The following is a 20,986-nucleotide window of genomic DNA, read 5'->3' as shown; positions in this document are numbered from 1 at the left end:
AAGGTTAGAGTGTCTGACTTAAAGTAACAATTTTATTTTTCCTTTAGGAATTTCAATAATAATCTTTTTTTATACCTAAAAGAATACAGGCACAAAAGCTAAATATTACTGAAAGATCCAGCATTTGTTGATATGTAGTCTTTGTTCAAAATAATGGCTTTTCTTACTATCACCAGTATTATCATGAGCACAGCCATTTATATATATTATTATTTTTACCACCCACTGTTGTGATTAAAACTAACCAACCAAAACAAACTCAAAGCCATTCAAAGAACTGTGAGACAGAAGCAACAGCTGTTTTTCCTAATAAACCAATTCCCACTGTGAAAACCTACATTATATGGGAAATGCCTGTGTTCACCTGGCTATACAAACTCTATAAGCAGGAGTGTGATGGTATGTTCACTGCTCTATTACCAGGTTTGGCACAATGATAGACACTGTAAACACCTACTGTTCATTAAGTAAGTATAAATGTGTTCTACTTCGAGTTTCTAAATCACAACAACAAACACTGGAACAGAAACTTCAAATATCAAAACAAACACCGCTGTTACCACTACCAAAATTAAGTATTTAATTTTAACATTAAAAAAAACTAACACCTTTATGGAATTAAAAATCCTACAAACTCTCTCTTACATGCGCACCAAAGTAATCGTGTAATTTCAACCCCCTTACTTTAAGCTAGTGAAATAAAATTAGTAACATACCAGGTTGGTTACAGAAAAGTTAGCAGTTAACACAGCATGATTTCGACTGATTGACTGATCACCTTCAATTAGAATGCCACAGTTTTTCCGTCCAACAATGTATTCAACACCAGTCAAAAGTCTGAATGGTTCTAAGAATTAAAAAAAAGAAAAAAGTAAATGTATAGACACACACATGATTATGTATACATAGGTACAGCAAATATGTAAAATATTTTTATTGTTTTTAAATGTTAATAATCAACTTCATATAAATCAAACCTGTGATTTCTAGTAAAACCTCACTGAAAGATGCAAAAGATATTTTATTTTAAAGATTTTATTTATTTTTTGACAGAGACACAACAAGAAAGGGAACACAAGCAGGGGGAGAGGGAAAACAGGCTTCCTGCAGAGCGGGGAGCCCGATGCGGGGCTCAATCCCAGGACCCTGGGATCATGACATGAGCCGAAGGCAGATGCTTAACGACTGAGTCACCCAGGCGCCCCGCAAAAGATTACTTAAACAGATGGAAAGCTCTAGCATTTTCTAAAGTGAAAACAATACTGAAGTGTCAGAGGTGATTGGCTCAGTCTGTTAAGCGTCTGACTCTTGGTTTCGGCTCAGGTCATGATCTCAGGGTCATGATCTCCAGGTCATGAGACTGAGCCCCATGTTGGGCTCGGTGCTCAGTGGAGAGTCGGCTTGGGGTCCATCTCTCTCCCTCTGCCTCCCATGCACGTGTCCACTGACTCGCTCGCACATTTGCGTGCTCACTCGCGCGCACTCTTGCCCTCTAGCAAATAAATTTTAAAAAAAAACAAGTGTCAATGCTTGTCCAAATTAACTTATACATTTTATACATTACCAAACAAATCACAATACTATGTTTGGAACCTGATAAATAGATTCAAAAATCCATTGGGAAAATAGAATGTAAAAAAACTGTAAAGAAAAATCTGAAATTTACAGGAACTTCCCCTACAAGATGGTAAACTATGCCCTAAAGCTACAGTAATTAAAATATATGGTACTGATTTAGGAGTAAACATAGGTCAATGCAAGAAAAGTTCAGACCTGATTTAAGTATGTATTTTGGGGAATTTTGTATTCATGTTAAAGGTAGCATTTCAAGTAAGTGAGAGTGTTTAGTTTCTAAAAAAAAAATGTTGAAAATCACAAATTGTTGTGTAACAGCATATTTGTTGGAGATTAGTGGAGCTGAGTATGGGAGCTCATGAGTCCATCACTGGAGTGGTAGGGTAATTAGGGCATATAAACTAGACAAGTAGAAAGGCAAGTCATGTTTGGATCACATTTTGTTATTCAGAAACTCAGCCTAGAGTGGGGTGTTTCAAGGAAAAAAAATTGTGCCTTGGTTTACTTACATTTTTCTTCTAGAAGAATGGGCCCATAGTGTCCGTTAGGTTCTGAAAAGAGGTCACAATCTCCTAGAAGCTAAGAATGCTGGCCACTGATGATAAAAGCGTTTTTCCACTGTTATCTACCTCTCTCTACAGGAACTGAGAGCCAGCCACAGACCACAACTGTTCCTGGAAAGGAACTGAATCCTGCTTCCCCAGCTTATGTTCCACCTCGGCACTGCTCCAAGTCCACAGGGATGCCTGGGTCTTAAGAGTCTTTTACTCTCTATTTTCCTAACCATTTGTTTGGTCCTCTTCATACACTGTTCGTAAATTTAGCTTCGAGGTAGATCTTTTGCCAATCAGAATAAACTCCCTGGGGGCAAGACCTAATCATAGGCTACAGCTGCTTATCCACTAATAAGGACGTTGAGTAGGCAATCAATTAACAGGAGATAACCATCTGCCATTGATGAAAGTGCAGAACAGAAAAACGAAACAAAACAAAAAACCCCACTTTCTCAGTTCTGATAACAAAAAAAGGGCTCTAAAACAAAACTGAAATTATGCCTTCCCTGTGGCTGCCATTTACCCAACTCATCTCTGTGTTTTTTCACAAAATCAAACAATGTGCTCCAAACAAAGTCATCTGTCGCCATAGTGCGTCTAGCCTGTGATAACTTATTCTAGGTGTTTGGCCAAGAGCTGAAAACACTAGAGGCCACAACAGGTGGCCGGCCAAGACTCAACTCGGCGGGGCCTGTAAGCCGCGGCAGCGCTGGTTTTGCCGGAGGAGCTGGTCCCGCCACCGAGAACCTGGCGGTAGGTCGCGGGAGGGACGCCGCCGCCACTGACCGGCCCGGCGCCCGGGAAGACACCGCGGTCCCCACACGCAGTCCTACGGTTCGCCTATCCCGTTTCCGCAGCCTCCCGGGGCGGGGACGAAGGCGGCGCCGGAAGGCGGACAGAGGAACGGGAACGGACCGGAAGCATCCCTCCTCAGACCCTCTGCCCAAGGCAGCTGCTCCCGGGAAAACGGTCCCGGGGCATCTCCCTTCCGCCCTTACCTCGGGCAGGGCCCGCGGCGGGTAGCAGCTTCCACATGGGTCTGGGTCCTCTGAGTCTCCGCCGAGTCGCGAAGGCGTAGCAGCAGCTGACCGGCGTGCGCGGCCGCAGCTCCCGCAAGCAGCGAGGGCTCCGGAACGTGCGCGCTCCCGGGAGCTGGGCCGCCTGGGAAGAGGAGGGAGGAGCAGGAGTGAGACGTGGGCTCCTGGTCGCCACCTGGTGGTTAAGGAAAGGAAAAGCGCAGTCTGTATAGAAATGGGTTGTATTAGGTTGTGTATGAAGTATGGATCCCATTGGAAGGTGTTCAACGAATATACGATGAATTACGTTTTCTGATGGTGAATGGAAATAATTTGTAAAATTAGCTACAAAGCAACTGAAGGAAATTTTCTAATTAAAGACATTAACATACTAGCCAGTTATGTAATTTCATGCATTTGTGATTTCTGAAAAATTGCTGTTATTCCTTTGTATGCACCCTAATGATGGTGACAGTTATGAAGATAAAGATTTTACCCCTCAGCTTATTATTTTTGCTCTTCTCCAAGTCGAAATCAACTTCTTCTCCCAACTTCTCTATTTCATAATGTTACCCCTCCATCTAATCAGGAGCTAAACACTGGGGAGTCTATCCTTCCTTTTCATTTCTGCTTGTACCAAACTGGTCCAAGCTCTTCTCTTAATACTCCGGGAGACCCCTAATCCTTCACCACCCATCTCCTGCATACTCCATTCTACATCCTGTACATCACAAAGTAAACACCCTAGAGAATGCTTGTGATCATATAATTTCTGGTTTTCTAAAGCATTTGTAACGAGAAGAAGAAAGTGTTGAGGCAGTTTTATCAATCTCTGTTATAAACATAGATGCAAAAATCCTAAAAACGAAATTAGCAAATGGAATCACCCGAAGTCCTCAAAAAGAAATAAACCTAGAAATAAATCTATCAAAAGATGTGATACAGAGCATTACTGACTACAAAACATTGGCAGAAATTAAAATAAATCCTAAATAAATGCAGTTATACCACGTTTGTAGGTTGTTAAGATGTCATTTCTCCCAAAACTGATCTATAAATTCAATGCAATTTCAATAATGTCCCAGATTTTTTTGAATGGAAATTGATAAGCAAATTCTAAAATATATATGAAAATTCAAAGGCTGAGAATAGCCAAGGTAATTTCAAAAACCAAAGCTGGAGTACTTACACTACCAGATATCAAGATCTATTATGAGGTTAAGATTATTAAATCAGTGTCTTTTGGCACAAGGATAGAAAATAGGCAAATGGTCAAGAGAGACTAAAAAAGATCCATACATTTAAGGTAATTTGATTTTTTTTTTTCCTACAGAACATTGTAGGAAAGTTGTTTTTTTGGAGGGAAGGGTTCAATGTATGATGCTGGGGATATCGATTAACAGAAGAAATAAAGGCTGCCCACCTACCTCACACACATACAAAACATCAATTCCAGATGGATCATAAATCTAAATATGAAAGTAAAATAATAAATATTCTGTAAGAAAACATGACTGAGAAATAGGCAAATTTTTCTTAAACAGGACACAAAAAATATGCTCTGGACCCCATAATTCTTAAATTTCACTGATTTGCTGGATCCCCAACAACTTGTAGGGATTTTCATCTTATTCTTCTGGAGTATACATGCTTCACCAAGGCCTCCAATCTTTGTTAATCTAACCTGATTAGGATAATGCCATCAATATAGCAGACCAGTGTTGTGTTCTGTGAGATGTCCAAACATTTCAAGTCTCTTAAGACTATATTATGACAGAGGGTGGAAGAGACAACGTAGCCGTAGGGGTACACTATAAATATTTTCCCATTATTCATTCTAATTGAATGCAAACACTTTCTAATTCTACTTTCTAATAAGGTTGGGAAAAAACACAATCATCATATTGATCACCTCTAGCCAGTTACCTGAGGTCATCTGGCTCTGCTCTTGTGAAGATACCACATGTGGTACAGTTGTTCTAATTGGGGTTATTACTTAGTAGAATTGCAGTAGTCTATTGTTTATTCTCCAGGAACTGTTGGGTCTTTGGAGGGACGTGTATGGTGAATTAAATGGAGATACGATGGGAACCAAAAGTGGCATTAATATCTACCATTCTCCTATATTGTTTTTTATGTAATATATTGACTGTGTAATTTCAGAGGCTCCCCTTTCCCACTTTGACAACTCTTATCCCATAGGCCAAGGAACTGATGTGGGTGTTATACTACCTATCAAGTATGTCTGTTCCAATGATACATTTAGGACTGGGGAAATGATCACCACATAGGCCCATGTGCTTAATGGACCCGCTGTATGCCAGATCTGGGCAAAAACTCCATTCATTCATTATTTGGCTCCTTTATACCTCTACTCTAATTGGGGACCATAATAATACTCAGAGTTCCTAGGTGTCAATAATGATTGTGTCCAGCAATCTTTAAAATGTTTAGGCATTCTCTTTTCTTCAGTGTATGGTTTTCCAAGGGGATGGCCATATGTCCCTTTGGGGAAGAATTGGGGGTGCGGTGGGGGTGGGAGAAGTCATTACCATATATTCTCACTACGGTGTTTCAGGGTCCTCCCTCTTTGCATTCCTGCCTCTCCTTCAGCCACTGGGCTCTGGATTGATGAACTGCCTCAAGTCAGGAATCTGGGGAAGAGACTGAAACTTTTTATTGAGGCTCCTGCTCTCAGCCTTGTGTTCATCCATCCTTGATTTTTTTTTTTTTTCATTGAGCACGCTCTTGTTGGCTAGCTTCTGTCTTTTCCCCTAGGGGTGCCATATTCTATTAATCATCTTCACAGCTCTCTCTAGGTCAAGACCGCTGAGGGCCACTCCAATTCTGCCACTCAGTAGGACAGTTGTACCCTTCTGATGGTTAAGTGCTGCCATCTGGCCTCTATTGTTTCAGGAATCTATTATCCTTGTTGCTATCTTTGAACCTAGTTTGGTGATAGCATCTTTTATCATCAGCCATGACCCGCAGAGGAGAGCCATCACTGAGCTGCTCAGTGATGGGGTACCCCTCTCACCAGAAAATTCCTAGTCACTTTGACCAATAGAGCATCTGAATCAGAACTTTGTCATCTGGTGGAATTTCCAGCTTTACAGGGGATAGCCATTCTAGCATGCCCACTTCCCTGAGCATTTTGCTCCCCTGCTTCCACCCTCTGCCATGACAATTCTCCTTCTACTTCTCTCAGTGTGGGTCACCACTTTCTTCAAGCTTCTAAGAGCCATCATGGAAGTATGATAGTCATGTTTTCCAGGATCCTTCCCAAGGCATTCATTCTTCTCTTCCTGATGAGTGCTCCCAAATTAATAAACTCTCCCTTATCCAAATTCATTTTCCATTTGCCTCTTGTTCAGCAGCCTCAGAATACAGTCCCCAAAAGTACTCTCCTTGCTCATACTGGCACATGTGGATGGCCCTGCTGCTCCTTTACTGTAAAGCCACATCTCTCCTCAGCAGGCCAAGTCCTTCCCCAGCTGGGTTACACTGTCTTAGCCCTTTATTTTTTGGTTTCCAGAAGGGAAGATGGGACAATGTCAAAGTGATAAAGGAAAATTTATCTGTTGCTTGGCAACAGCATAGGTCTGATAATCAGAGCTTAGAAAAATTTTGAAAAAGGTAGCAAATTGCTTACTATTCCATGCCCCCTGCTTCCTGTAGCTTACTGGCATCTGCTCTCACCCCCTGTTCTGTTGTAAACAAACGCTGCTCGATTTTTTTAAGTCTTCATGAAAACTTCCCTCTATGTTTTGCTTTATATTAAACATGGCTCTCACCCGAGATCGGTTTTTCTCTACTGGTTTTAGGATAGTGGCTCCAATACCTCTCCTATAGCTACTGATCAATAGGATATCCACCATATTTTTTGGTCAAGAGGATTACTCTTTCTCCCTAAACCTATACCTTAACTTTCCATTTCAGCGTCTTACTCTTCTCCAACTTGCAAAATCTCTCCTAGATAGAATCATTATGTGTGAATACCCACCCTTTATGAATCCTGTGCCTGCTACCTATTGCAGACATAGCCATGTTACTTGTCCCTATTCATTGAGAAAATTGCTACCTGCGTGAGAGCTTTCTGCTCCATCCCAGTTCCTGCCATTATTCTCAAGTAACTGTAAGACACAAGTGGAAAACTCATTTTACCCATTAGGCTCACATTTCTTTGACTTTCTCAAATCCTATGATTTTCATCTCTACTTCATATACACAACCTCTTCGATGGCCACCCTTTAGATCTTTCCATCACCAGAAACTTCCCCATCTTTAAGATCCTACTTTCTGACTGGAGCTGCCTAGCCTTCTAGGTTCCTTATATACTTATTCCATAACACCTGCTATTTGGCTTCATCCAGGCCTCTCACCTCTTGATCCCTCCACTTTCGCTAGGTGATGAGTCTCTTGTCCTCCAGCATATTTGGGCTGGATACCGGGATCGGAGCTTGAAATAGCCTTACTCACAGCTCGGCTTTCAGTACTAGGAGCAGCTCTCAGAACTACTTTTAGTCTCAGAGCTCTCATCTCTGTACCTCACTTGTGTATGAGCCCTAAGAAACCCCAGCCATGAGCCAATTAATTATACAACCACCCTCTATACTAAAGCTTCTGGATTAAAACTGCCTATCTTTGAAAACATGGAATCAATGAAAATTCATAAGCTCTAACATCAGCTGAACTATAGAACATGACTCATCAGTCCCACTTCCTGCTTTTTAAAAAACCCATTCTCTGAGGCGCCTGGATGGCTCAGTCAGTTAGGCGGCTGCCTTCAGCTCAGGTCATGATCCAAGGATCCTGGGATTGGGTCCTGCATCAGGCTCCTTGCTCAGTGTGGAGTCTGCTTCTCCCTCTCCCTCTGCCTGCCGCTCCCCTTGTTTGTGCTCGCTCTCTCTCTTTCTTTCTCTCTCTCTGTGTCAAATAAATAAATAAAATCTTTAAAAAAAATTCTCTGAAATCCTGAAGAGCTATTCCACACCTTTGCTAATATCTACTCAGATCTGGTCATCTCCTGGCCTCCTTCAAAGAATATGGTGTTGTATCTTACTGAGGAAATTCCTGTAAGGACTTCTTTACAATTTCTATCCTACTTTGCCCTTATCCTAGTCATAAGAGAAACTTCTTTTCTTTTAAAATCTATACCTACACCTCATCCTTACCCCCTTCTCTCTGGTTTCAGGGTATGATTTGACCCTTCAGTTTGGGATCAATTCCTCCATTTGTGCTCAATTTAAATCCATCTGCTCTAATCTATCCCAAGGCCTTGCTTTATCAGTTATCTCCTTCTCCTACATATTTTCCATTTTTCTCTTTGATTCCTTCACCTTATCTTAAAAACATTTAAAAGGCCATGTTGCAGATAAATCAATGGAACAGAATAGAAAACCCAGAAGCGAACCCACAATGCTACAGTCAACTAATCTTCAACAAAGCAGGAAAGAATGTCCAATGAAAAAAAGACAGTCTCTTCAACAAATGGTGTTGGGAAAACTGGACAGCAACATGCAGAAGAATGAAACTGGACCATTTCTTTACACCATACCCAAAAATAGACTCAAAATGGATGAAAGACCTCAATGTGAGACAGGAATCCATCAAAATCCTTGAGGAGAACACAGGCAGTAACCTCTTTGACATTGGCCATAGCAACTTCTTATTAGATAGGTCTGCTGAGGGAAGGAAACAAAAGCAAAAATATTGAGACTTCATCAAAATAAAAATCTTCTGCACAGTGAAGGAAACAATCAACAAAACTAAAAGGCAACCTACAGGATGGGAGAAGATATTTGCAAATGACATATCTGATAAAGGGTTAGTATCCAAAATCTATAAAGAACTGATACAACTCAACACCTAAAAAACAAATAATTCAATTTTTAAAAATGGGCAGAAGACATGAATAGATATTTTTCCAAAGAAGACATCTAGATGACAACAGACACATGAAAAGATGTTCAACATCCCTTGTCATCAGGTAAATACAAATCAAAACTACAGTGAGATATCACCTCACACTGGTCAGAATAGCTAGAATGAACATAGGGGACAACAGGTGTTGGCAAGGATGTGGAGTAAGGAGAACCCTCTTACACTGTTGGTGGGGATGCAAACTGGTGCAGTCACTCTGGCAAACAGTATGGAGGTTCCTCAAAAAGTTAAAAATAGAACTAACCTATGATCCAACAATTGCACTACTAGGTATTTACCCAGAAAATATAAGAACACTAATTCAGCAGGAGATACCCAGCCTTACATTTATTGCAGCATTATTTACAATAGCCAAATTATGGAAGCAACACAAGTGTCCATCAACAGATGAATTGATAAGGAAGAAGTGGTATGTGTATATAGAATATAATGGAATATTATATGTGATATATATATATATGGAATATCATGGAATATTACTCAGCCATAAAAAGAATGAAATCTTGCCATTTGCAACAACATGGAAGGAATGAGAGACTATTATGCTAAGCGAAATCAGTCAGAGAAAGACAAATACCATATGGTTTCATTCATATGTGGAATTTAAGAAACAAAACAAATGAATATGGGGGGGGGAGAAAGGAAAACCAAGAAACAGATTCTTAACTTTAGAGAACAAATTGATGGTTACCAGAGAGGGGGTGGGCATGGGAATGGGTTAAATAGGTGATGGGGATTAAGGAGTACACTTATTGTGATGAGAACTGGCTGTTGTATGTAAGTGTTGAATCACTAAATTCTACACCTGAAACTAATATTACACTGTATGTTAACTAACTGGAATGTAAGTAAAAACTTGGAAAAAAAGATAAAAGACCATCTTGTCTTTCCCCCAAATTTCATTAATTTGGCCATTAATTTCTAACTAATGTTATGCTAAAGCATAGGTTTAATAGAGCTAGGATTTTATTGTCTCAGGATCACACACAGGTAACAATAAAGGTAGCTCAGTCTCCTCTTACATGTAAGTGGGCTTAAATTATACCTACTTTGCAGTATTATTGTTAGCGTTAAATGAGACACTACACTATGCATCATGGGTTTAAACAAATATTAGTTTCCTTTCCTTTCCTTCCCTTCTAGTTCCTTAAGGGTAAGGGCTGTGTCTAAATCATTTTTGGGTCCCTACTGTCTAAATCACTTTTATATCTCTAATATTTACCCTAGTGATGAACACCTGTTATAACTGTTTATTGAGTTTAACTACTTATCGAAACACTTTTGCACCTGTGTCTAGTACTTACGTTGAACTGTGAAAGTAGGTGTGGTTTGGAGAAATGAGAAGCATGTGGAGAACCAGTGATGACTCAGCGTGCATCTTTTTTAGTCTGAAGATTACCAGATAGTAAGGAACAACTGAGTTCTATTTTTGTAGCTCAGCCCTAATTCTATTTTACTGTAATTAATTTAGTGTAGTAATTCTATTTTATATTTTACTAGAATAAAAAAATTAACTTCTACGTGTCTTAATTGTTTTATCTTTATATGGGAGTAAAACTGTATATATCAAGTTAATCTATAAATTATTAGTAGAGTTACCCGAAGCAGCAGTGGATTACTGGAATCAAATCGGCTGTTTAAGTATAATTTATTTTTTTAATTGAAAAATAAATGAATGTAAGATCCCAAATTGCCAAGTTTAAGACTTGCCTTTACAGAACGAGAAAAAAATAAGCCTTTGTTTGGGATCATGGGTAAGCTTCCCTTCCAGAGGTCATTCAAGAAGCTAATTAATGATTGTAAAGCACTTTGAAAATATGAAGCTTAATATTCACCTAAAATGTGTAAAATTAGATGAGGTACTCAAACACCAGAGATACACTAGAGCTAATATATTAAAGAAAGAGTATTATCTATCAGTTTTTTTAAATCTTAATAGCATTTCACAATGACCTCCTTAGTACCACACCAGGTGGCCTATAATTACTCTGCCAAATCTATTTGTAATCACAGATTTTTAGAACTACAAGTGATTTTAGAGAGAGTTTACACCAATACCCAGTTTTATGATGAGGAAAATAAAGTTGATGAAAGTTTACTTGCCCAGTATCAGAAAGCCAGTCCGCAGCAGAGTCATGACAAGCATGTCTTCTGCTTCTCAGTGCAGAATCTCTGTAGATCCCTTCAGCAGTAGCAGCCTGGACCACGTCCTTTGAGCAATAACTGTGCACTAAAACTGCAGTAGGTGAATGATGTTAGCCTCTTGTGACCCTCTCAAGTGAGCTCCAGGAGAAACCAAAAACAAGAAGAATCAGAAAATCAGTGAAGTGGAGGCATGAGGGCAATATTTTTATCAAAATATGATAGAAACATAATGAATGTATTAAGATGACCTAAGGGTCTCGCATGTATCTATGTGGAAATCAATAAACCTTAATTTTTACAACTGAATAAATTATACCATGTGATGTGCAGACCTTGGAGAACTGCTTGCAAGCACCTCTACCCTCTACCCTTTTTATATATAATCCCCTGTAAACTGACAAGCTTTGGAGCAGTTTTTTCTGCTGGGCTATAGTCCTCAGTAGGATGACGACTAAAGCATTTACTAACCTACTTTGAGGTTGGCTTTTCTTTCCAGCTGATACTACCATTTAGCAATCCCCCCGCGCTGTGCAGCCAGGAGTGAATGCTGGATGGAAAACCAGAGGTAGGAACATTATCAATTGTTACCTTTTCTCAGACTCAGACCTGTACCCTTAAGAATGTTACTGGTCTGATGGCTGGTACCTCCCACCTAAAGTACTCATGAGGTCCCCCTTTCAGGTGAGCCTTCCTCCTATTCTTCAGGAGTGAACCAGAAACCAGTCAAAGGACTACTCATGCTCTCTCCAAGACAATGCTAAACAACTCTCTGGCCTTTTCTGGAAGACGTGGTTCTTTATTACCCTGGCAGTCAGGCCTGAGCTGATGTAACTATGTGACTTTAGACCTGGGCACTAAGGGGTTTGCTGCAGTTTGAAGGTCATTGCTATTGGGAAAACTTAATTAAAACAAACTCTTCTGGCACCCCAATATAGAAGAGAAAGGAAACTGTTTTATTATTGAATAAGCGTAAACCAGAATCACAGGCAATCTGCTAAAGAGATTGCTGAGAGAAATCTCGCCCTTTTAAATAGGCAAGCAGATATAACCCATTCCATACATGTTTTCAAGGTAAACAATGGCTAGTCTTTGAGTAAGAGGACTTGGCAGCATCATTTGTCACACATAGTTCATCCTAAATTCACTCGGCAATTGGAGTGACCACTGTGTTAGCTAATAACCTTTATCCAAAGGACAAATAAACTTCTCAAATCTTTATGACAGGAGATAGTTTTGCAGGTTGAACTAGGAAATGGCTCTATCTTCCCTGATGGTTACATTTCAAGGAGATGGCCCCAGGTACTTGAGAAAGACATGGCTGGGTTGTAAAGGTGGCAGAGTTTTACCTACCCTTTTAAAAAAGATTTACATACATTTCCATAAAGAATTTATAATGACAAGCTTTCTAAAGTAATGTTCTAAAAAAGGGAGTCTTTTCCCTTATTTTCAATAGGGAGAATTGTCTCTTATTTTAATGCGTATTCCCACTCTTTAGGGAACGTGATCGAAAATGATATGACCACCAATTGACCCGTGACCTGGACCAGGGCACTTTGCAGGCTCCTTACCCCCTCCCCTGCCCTTGGAATGTGGGTTTGACTTGCCTTTCCTGCTCCCAGAGGCTGCTCTGAGGACATAGCCTTTGATGTGATATGATGTTGAAAACGCCTGCAGGTATACACATGATGGAGCCCACTTAGGGCCTCTTTATAAGCTTTTAAGATTTGGAGGGCAGGTGCAGGGACCCATCCGTCTTGCTGTCCATTCACCCAAGACAAGCCTCATATGTAAGTTCCTTTGCTATTATTAAAATTGCTACCTACTAACATGGAGTGGCCTGTCTCTTTCTTCAGTCTCACCCTGCCTCTGGGACAGGGGGCTGGTTTCTGATCCACCGTTAGAGCTCCCAGGACAGCTGAGAGCTTACACTGCTTAATTGCCAAGCTGATTGAAACTGATCGTCACCCTCTTCAACTTCCTCCCCTGGGGCAGAAGCTGTGGGCCTTGGTTTCATCAAAACACAACTTTGTAAACTTATTTTGGACACTTCATATTAGGTGTCTGTAGAACTCTCTTAACAAAGATACGAAATTTCTAGACAATGCTTGAGCAAGGCATTTGGTAGGTGTTCCGCTTTTTTTCTTCCATGGGTAGTGTATCTTCTGGGTGATAATCTTGTTGAACTTGGGGCGCCTGGGTTGCTCATTCGGTTAAGTGTCTGATTTCAGCTCAGGTTATGATGTCAGGGTCCTGGGATGGAGCCCCGCATTGGGCTCCCTGCTCAGCAGGGAGTCTGCTTATCTCTCTTCCTCTCCCTCTGCCCCTCCCCCTGCTCATGTTCTCTCTTTCTGTCCCTCAAATAAATAAAATCTAAAAAAAAAAAAAAATCTTAATAGTTACAGCCTGTGGCTCCATGAGAAAAAAGAAAAACCATTGTATAGTGATTTCAGGGTTTCCCTTAACTCTGGGTTACCTACTGCTCAGTCTCTAAGTGCAGGATCATAGTGAGCATTTTCTGCTGTTTTGTAGGTGCCAGGCCCTGTTGTAAGTGCTTTAAATATATTATTTCATTTAAACCTGAGTAAAACCTTCTGAGGTTAGCACTCTTTTTTTTTTTTTTTTTTAAAGATTTATTTATTTATTTGAGAGAGCGAGAATGAGAGAGAGAGAGTACATGAGAGGAGGGAGGGTCAGAGGGAGAAGCAGACTCCCTGTCGAGCAGGGAGCCCGACGTGGGACTCGATCCCGGGACTCCGGGATCATGACCTGAGCTGAAGGCAGTTGCTTAACCAACTGAGCCACCCAGGCGCCCCTGAGGTTAGCACTCTTAATACCTGCACTTCACAGATAAGGAAATGAAACAGAAAAAGTTCTTAATTGGCTAACTGTGACACATCTAGTGAGCCTTATAGCTCTGCCTGAGGTCCAGGAGTCTGACTCCCACATCTATGCCCCAATAACGCAGAGAACAATGCAATGGCTGACAGCTGGAGCCCCAGAGCCAGCCTGGGTGGCTCAGACTCTGTCACTGTTAGTTATTAGCTTCTCAGTTTGCCTAATTGTTCTGTGTCTCAGTTTCCAAATGGGGATAAGAATAGTATAAACTACAAATGCTTGTGAAGACTAGGACACACGTAGGGTGCTGAGCACCACCTGACACACAGAAAAAGTTGAGAAATATTAGCTTTCAGGAGTAATACACCCTCAGGCATTGAAGTCAAACCCCTTGGCTCCTGCCTAATTGAAATAACTCCTTACATTTGGAAGTGGCCTCTTTTTTTCATGCTCCCAGTTTATTCTTTAGTCATGCCTAACAGTGCTACAAGTTCTCTAAATTATATTTATGCTACTGCCTTTACAAGATGGCAACAGCCTCAACGCTTATTCGTCCAGCAAATATTTGTGGAAGGCTCACTATGTACCAAGCTTTTCTTAGATGTGAGGGATAGAAGGATGGTTTAAAAAAAGACACTCACCCCCACACCCTAGTATATAAAAGAGAGACATGACTGCAATTGTATTAAGAGCTACAAAAGGGCGTTTTGAGCATCGCACCCGGGAGGCTGGGCCAACAGGACAAGATGGAGCTCTTGCAGGTCCTGAAATGTGGGCTGCAGCAGGTCAGCGGCCACGGCGGCCTCTGTGGCTATCTACGGGTTTCTTCAGGGCAAATGATGTGAGGGTTGGTACCTTAGTGGGGGAAGACAAATATGGAAACAAATACTATGAAGACAACAAGCAGTTTTTTGGCCATCACCGATGGGTTATACATACTACTGAAATGAATGGCAAAAACACACTTTGGGATGTGGATGTAAGCATGGTGCCCCCTGAATGGCATCGCTGGCTTCCCTGTATGACTGATGATCCTCCAACAACAAGACCACCTATTGCTCGTAAATTCATCAGGACAAACCATAAGTTCAATGTGAGTGGCACTCCAGAACAATATGTACTTTATTCTACCACTAGAAAGAAGATTCAAGAGTGGGTCCCACCTTCAACACCTTACAAGTAAAGACACTGGAAAACAGTTTGAACATGTGAAATATGGGGCTCTTCATGCAATTGCACTTTTACTGCTTACTATTCACTTGATTAAAATTGTTTGATTTAAAAAAAAAAAAAGAGCTACAAAAGGAAAATTTGGAGCTCTATGAAAATGTGTAGTAAGGGCAAAGGTGGATGGACCTGGAGCTGGTAAACTTCAGGGCCCCTTAAACATATAGCCCTTCCAAGATGCCAGGGCCATTTATTTTCCAAAATTTGCAAAAGTAAGATATCATACCATTAGTAGTTAAGATAACTGTTTTCATTCCTACTTTTATTTGTCTTTGTGCCCTGCTCTCCTTCCCTCTCAGAATCATGAGAAGGGCCCCAGGTTTTACACAGGCCTTTGGGGAGACCTCTCTGGTATTCAGTTCACAGTGGTTATTTTTTCCCTCACTGGCTTGTTCTCTTGAAGTCCAGCCCTCTGCCAATGTGTACCAAGCTTGGTGCATAATCAGTTAAGCCAAGTACCCAGTGTCTTCCCTGCCTGAGTATATTTCACGGCTCTTCTCCTCTGACTGGTGGTAAAGTGTGGGTCTACCTAAAATGTGTCCAATCACCTCTCCTTCCCATGTATAGCATAGTGGTTGTGGTAGGCAAAATTTTAAGAGGTCCCCATAATCCCTACCACCTGGTATTCTCCTCAGTTATGATCCCCTCCCTTTGAATACAGATGGGACCTGTGACTTGATTCTAGCCTACAGAATATGGCAAAGGTGAAGGGATTTTGCAGATGTAAGTAAGGCCCTAAATCAGCTGATTTTTAGTTCATCAAAGGATATTACGATTATTCTGGGAGGGCCTCACTTAATCAGGTGGTTATCCTTAAAAGAGGGACTGGAGCCTCTCTGAGATGAGAGATTCTCCTTGCAAGCTTGATAAAATAAGCAGTCACCCTGAGGAAGCTCATATAGAAAAAATTATAAGTGACCTGTGGAAGCTGAGGGTTGCCTCCAGCCAACAGTCAGCAAAAGCTGCGGGCCTCAGTCATACGGGCACAAGGAAATGAATTCTGCCAACAACCTGAATGAACTTGGAAGCAGATTCTTCTCCAGGTGAGTCTCCAGATGAAAACATGGCCTAGTTGACAACTTGATGGCAGTCTTTTGAGAGCCTGAGCATACCTGGATAGTCCTAGAGTCTGTGTAGGACTATCTATGACCATATCTGGATTTCTGACCCATAGAAAATGTGACATAATGAATATGTATCATTTTAAGACACTAATGCTGTAATATCTCTGTGGAAACAAGATAGATTCCCACCCAAATTTAGTTCGGATGTCAAGACTAATGATGCCACACACACACCCACACACCATGAGAATATAAAAATGTTTATTATTTATGTAGTGAGACTATTTGGGAGGACAGAGCAGGCCTCCTGAGCTGATCTAAAAATGGTTTGAGAGAGCAAGTATTATGGGCTCAATTGTGTCCCCTTCAAATTCATATGTTGAAGTCCTAACCCCCAATACCTTAGAATTTGAGAAATAGATCAAATCATCTATTTTAGAGATAGGGCTTTAAAGAGATAATAAAGTTAAAATGAGGTCATTATGGTGGCCCCTAATCCAATATGACTGGTGTCCTTATAAGAAGGGGAAATTTGGACATAGAAATGTAAAGAAAGAAAACCATGTGGAGACCGTGTAAGAAGGCACCATCCATGAGCCAAGGAGAGAGGCTTCAGAGGAAACCAATCCCACCAACATCTGGATATCAGATTTCTAGTCTCCAGAATTGTAAAAAAAAAAAAAAAATTTCTGTTGGTTGAGCCACGGAGTCTGTGCTTCTTTACTGTGGCAGCCCTGGAAAATTAATACAGTAAGGAAAAAAGAATGGCTTGGGGGGTTTTATTGTGGTTAGGGGCTGGTTAGGGGTCAGAGTGTGGGTATCCATGTGTGAGAAGGGGCTTGACTGCAGTGCCGAAGGAGAGAGTATCTGGGCTTTTCTGTTCACTTGCCCAGCTGACCCAAGACATATGAGAAAGGGAGGGATGAGGCTTAAAAGCTACCAGCAGTCAAACATCAACAAATGAGGACATATTTTTGTTATAGCTAAGGTGGTGGTAATTTGTTACATTCTAACAGGAAAAAAAAATACAGTGGTAAAGAGCACAGGCTCTAGGGCTGGACTGCTGGAATCCCATCCCAGCCCTACCACTTAAAGGCTGTGGAGCTTGAGGCAAGTTCCTCACCTACTCTGGTTTATGCCTCTGGGAAATAGGGAAAAGAATAATAAGCCTTATAGGGTTGTGAGAATTAAATGAGGGTGGTTGATAATGTGGCATCCCATTCTTAGATCCCTTGGGCCTTACCACTTCAAGGCAGCATGTATACCAACTACAGTGCCTGCATTTCTTTTCTTGAGATCTTTCACCGAAGCCCTGATGCCAAGTCCACAGGAGAGAAGGTCTGGAGAATCAACACCTACACCTAGCAGCCCTCAGCCATTGGAAAAGGAGTGGTGTGTAAACACTCCAGCTCCCTCATTTCTCAGGTGAGATTTCTCTGAGGCAAGTCTGTTAGTCCATTCAGGCTGCTATAACAAAATACCATAGACTGGGTGACTCATAATCAGCAGAAATTTATTGCTCGCAGTTGCAGAAGCAGGAAGTCTGATGCTAGCATGGTCAAGTTCTGGTGAGAGCCCTCTTCTTGGTTGCAGACTGCCCACTTTTCCTTGCATCCTCACATGTTGGAAGGGATGAGCTAGCTCTCTGGGATCTCTTTTATAAGGGCACTCATCTAATCACTTCCCAAAGGCCCCACCTCCTAATACCATCACCTTGAGGGTTAGGGCTTCAAACTATGACTATTCAGTCCATAGCAGCATGTTTTCTCCATCTTCTCCCAGAGTTTCCTCTGTGGTGTTAGCTCTAATTGCCCACAGTGTCAGCTAGCTGAATAACTTACCCTGTATTGCCTGCCTCTCTTCCCTACTGGTGATTCCCAAAGTTCCCAAATGAGTCACTCGCACTGGATCCTTGTTCCCTGATCTGCTTTGGGGGGACCTAAGGTGAGACGATAAGTTAATACTGTAAGGGCACTGTCAATGCCCTCCAGCCAGAGTCCACCAGGGACACACCTACGATCAAACAAATTGGGTTCATTATTTTTTGCAGCAAGGAAGGACACCATGGTTTACCATGGTGTGTCTAAGTAAAAGGGTGTTAGAAAGAACCTGTTATAGGATTTGGACTTTGGTTGGATGATTAAAGAGAGGGTCTAAGGAAGTAGGCGGTTCACCCTAGGTTGGATGCTGTCAGAAAGCAAGGGCAATTCTATGAAGGAAGATCTCAGTAAATCTTATCTGGAGTGAGGGGATACTAGAATGAGGTAAACGCTGTAATTGGTAAAGAAATAGTCACTGATTTTAGCCAAGAGACAGGTTGTTAGGTATTTTGGTGGGTAACAACCGTGATCTTCTCTTTGTGCTTAGACAAAGTTATAAAGTTGGCTTGCTTTGTCTCACCTTCTGATCTCGGAGTCAAGTTGTGAGGTTGGTATTCTGTGAGATGGTTTATATTTAAAAGGAGATTAGCATGGACTACCTGTGAGTGCCAGGCCAGGTTCTGAATGTCTGCTTTTTGTTTTTCTTTCTCACCACTTTGTAAATTCTCAGTGTCACCTACCATCAGCCTGAGCTTGGGGCTTCACATCCATCCTCTTTCAATCGTCACAATAATGCTGTGTCAGGTATGAAAAGTCACATTTTAGAAGTGAGGAAGAAAATGTGATCTGAGTTTATGCAGCATGTCAACAGGTACATGACACTAAGATGGAGAATGACGTACTAAAGGTACGCCTTGGCTTCTAACCTGTGTATTACTCCCTTTGCGAGAAAAGCAAAAGTGGGACCCTAGGTCAAAGCCCAGCCGCCTCTCGGCGATAGGGGGCAGCGCGTCCAGCGGAAAGTCAAAGACGCCCAGAAGCTGCACCTTTTGTTAGATTTCAAGCGCTTCGCCCCTGGACAACGGAGGCTGAGTTTTAAATCCAAGATGTTACTACTCTGATGATGTATGATTCAGCGCCACACCAACCACGAATTAGACTAGAGGTAGGGGGCGCGGGGCGTCGCAGTCACGTAGACCCGCGCCGGCTCCCCTCTCCCCGCTCCAGCCCCGGGCCACCCCAGCTCCCCTCTCCCGGCTCCAGCCCCGGCCCCGCCTCCGCTCTGGCCCCGCCCCCTGCTCCCCCTTCCGCCCCCCCCTCCTCGCGCCCGCCTGGCCGGGCCAAGCTTTCCGCGCCCGCTCGGCCCCGGCCCCGATCCCGCCGCTAGGCCCCGGCCCCGATCCCGCCCCCCGCCCCCGCTCCCCTTTCCGCGCCCCCCCCCACCTGCCCCTGCCCGGCTCCGATCGCGCCCCCGATCTGCCCCCGCGTGAGCACCGGTCTCAGCCTCGGAGACCCGATCGCGCCCCTGATCGGCCCCAGCCCTGGCTCCGGCCCCGCCCCCGCTCCCCGGCCCGGCCTGGCCCGGCCCCGGCCCCGGCCCCGGCCCGCCCTTGCTCCGTACCCCGGCCCCGCCCCCTGAGCCTTGCGGGTTTCCAGACCAAGTCCTGGAGGTCGAAGATGGCGCTGCTAGGCCAGGTCTTCCTTGTTCGGGGTCACGGTCCTCGGCGGGTAAGGCGACGCTGGAGGGACTGAGGGCCCGGCTCGCCCCCAGCGAGCGCCCTGCCCGTACGGGTCTCCGGGACGGCGGCCGGGGGCGCGCACAGCAAGGATTCGGACCCCGGGATGCGGGGAGCCAGGACAGGGGATTCCGGGGCGCGGGGACGCGCGGGGGGAGTGGGAGCCGGGGGGTTGGTGTTAAGAAGGAGCGAAGTCACGTTCTGCTGTCAGAGAAAGTGTGTGTGAAGTGCATGGTGTGGCTCTCAAAGTTTTCATGTCCCTGGAAGCTTCAAAATTGTGAAGGAGCGAAGTCACGTTCTGCTGTCAGAGAAAGTGTGTGTGAAGTGCATGGTGTGGCTCTCAAAGTTTTCATGTCCCTGGAAGCTTCAAAATTGTGTGTAAATAGGTAGAAAGACTGGAGGACACTGCACACGTTGGGCCTTTGAGGGATGGGAGAGGAACTGGGGTGAGAGTGGGGTCCCAGGGAGCACTGGCCTTATATGAGTCCTTGTTTTATGAGGAAAATCCATTCATGCGTTAGTTGTGCAAATTAAACATATAATACAAACATATTCACTTAAACATTTTTATAAAAAGAAAAAAACCCAAACCCAGCTGTCCAGACTCCCCTTCCTAGAGATAAAGCTGGGAGAGTTGTGTCTTAGGCTGGCTTCCACCTCTATCTCCCCCATGCTTTGGGAGAGACAACTTTTTGTTTTGTCAACTTATGTATGTCCACTGGACCCAGAGTCCAAATAAAAAATGCAAGTGAAGACAGCTGGAGAGGATAAGGAAAGAGAAAGGAAGATATAGAAAAAAGCAGTAATAGCCAAGACAGTCCCTTCCCCCAAGCAAATTAAAAAATCTTAATAAACTAAACCAAAAAGTTCAATTTCCTTAGCCAGGTAGAAATTATTCTGCCAGCCATGAAAAAAACCTTTTTTAAGTCCAACAGAATGGGCAGCCATGGTGTTCTTTTTTGAAAACTGGAGACAGCAGTTCCAAATGTGAACATGAGAAAATAGTAATGGTTAAGTCTCTCAAGTAAGAGAACTTTCTTTTAAAAAGTGGTATTTGTTCAACACTAAGGT

General features: G+C 42.7%; 2 protein-coding genes and 1 pseudogene across 6 annotated transcripts in view; 2 read left to right on the top strand and 1 right to left on the bottom strand.

The window, feature by feature from the left end:
* The window catches only part of NBN (nibrin), a 42,603-nt gene extending 39,320 nt beyond the window's left edge, over nt 1-3,283 (bottom strand). Inside the window, exons 1-3 of one of the 4 annotated variants that reach the window (XM_078072243.1) lie at nt 3,128-3,280; nt 2,085-2,163; nt 717-847 (exon numbers count right to left, since the gene is read on the bottom strand). Coding sequence is in view for 1 of the 4 variants with exons in the window: in XM_036105618.2 (XP_035961511.2) it covers nt 717-847; nt 3,128-3,164 (168 nt within the window). In the remaining 3 variants the exon portion in view is untranslated. The other 3 variants (XM_078072244.1, XM_036105618.2, XM_078072245.1) reach the window with 3 other exon arrangements.
* An 11,491-nt stretch (nt 3,284-14,774) lies between these two features.
* On the top strand, nt 14,775-15,361 carry LOC118543904 (NADH dehydrogenase [ubiquinone] 1 alpha subcomplex subunit 12 pseudogene; annotated as a pseudogene).
* A 4,399-nt stretch (nt 15,362-19,760) lies between these two features.
* The window catches only part of DECR1 (2,4-dienoyl-CoA reductase 1), a 43,633-nt gene continuing 42,407 nt past the window's right edge, over nt 19,761-20,986 (top strand). Inside the window, exon 1 of one of the 2 annotated variants that reach the window (XM_036105628.2) lies at nt 19,761-19,907. In XM_036105628.2, coding sequence (XP_035961521.1) covers nt 19,857-19,907 — 51 coding nt within the window. In that variant the 5' untranslated portion in view covers nt 19,761-19,856. The remainder of the gene's footprint in view (nt 19,908-20,986) is intronic. The other variant, XM_036105637.2, reaches the window with a different exon arrangement.

This window comes from Halichoerus grypus, chromosome 5, assembly GCF_964656455.1.
Source record: "Halichoerus grypus chromosome 5, mHalGry1.hap1.1, whole genome shotgun sequence".
In the NCBI taxonomy this organism is placed as follows: domain Eukaryota; kingdom Metazoa; phylum Chordata; class Mammalia; order Carnivora; family Phocidae; genus Halichoerus; species Halichoerus grypus.
This window is presented reverse-complemented; position numbering and strand designations above follow the sequence as displayed.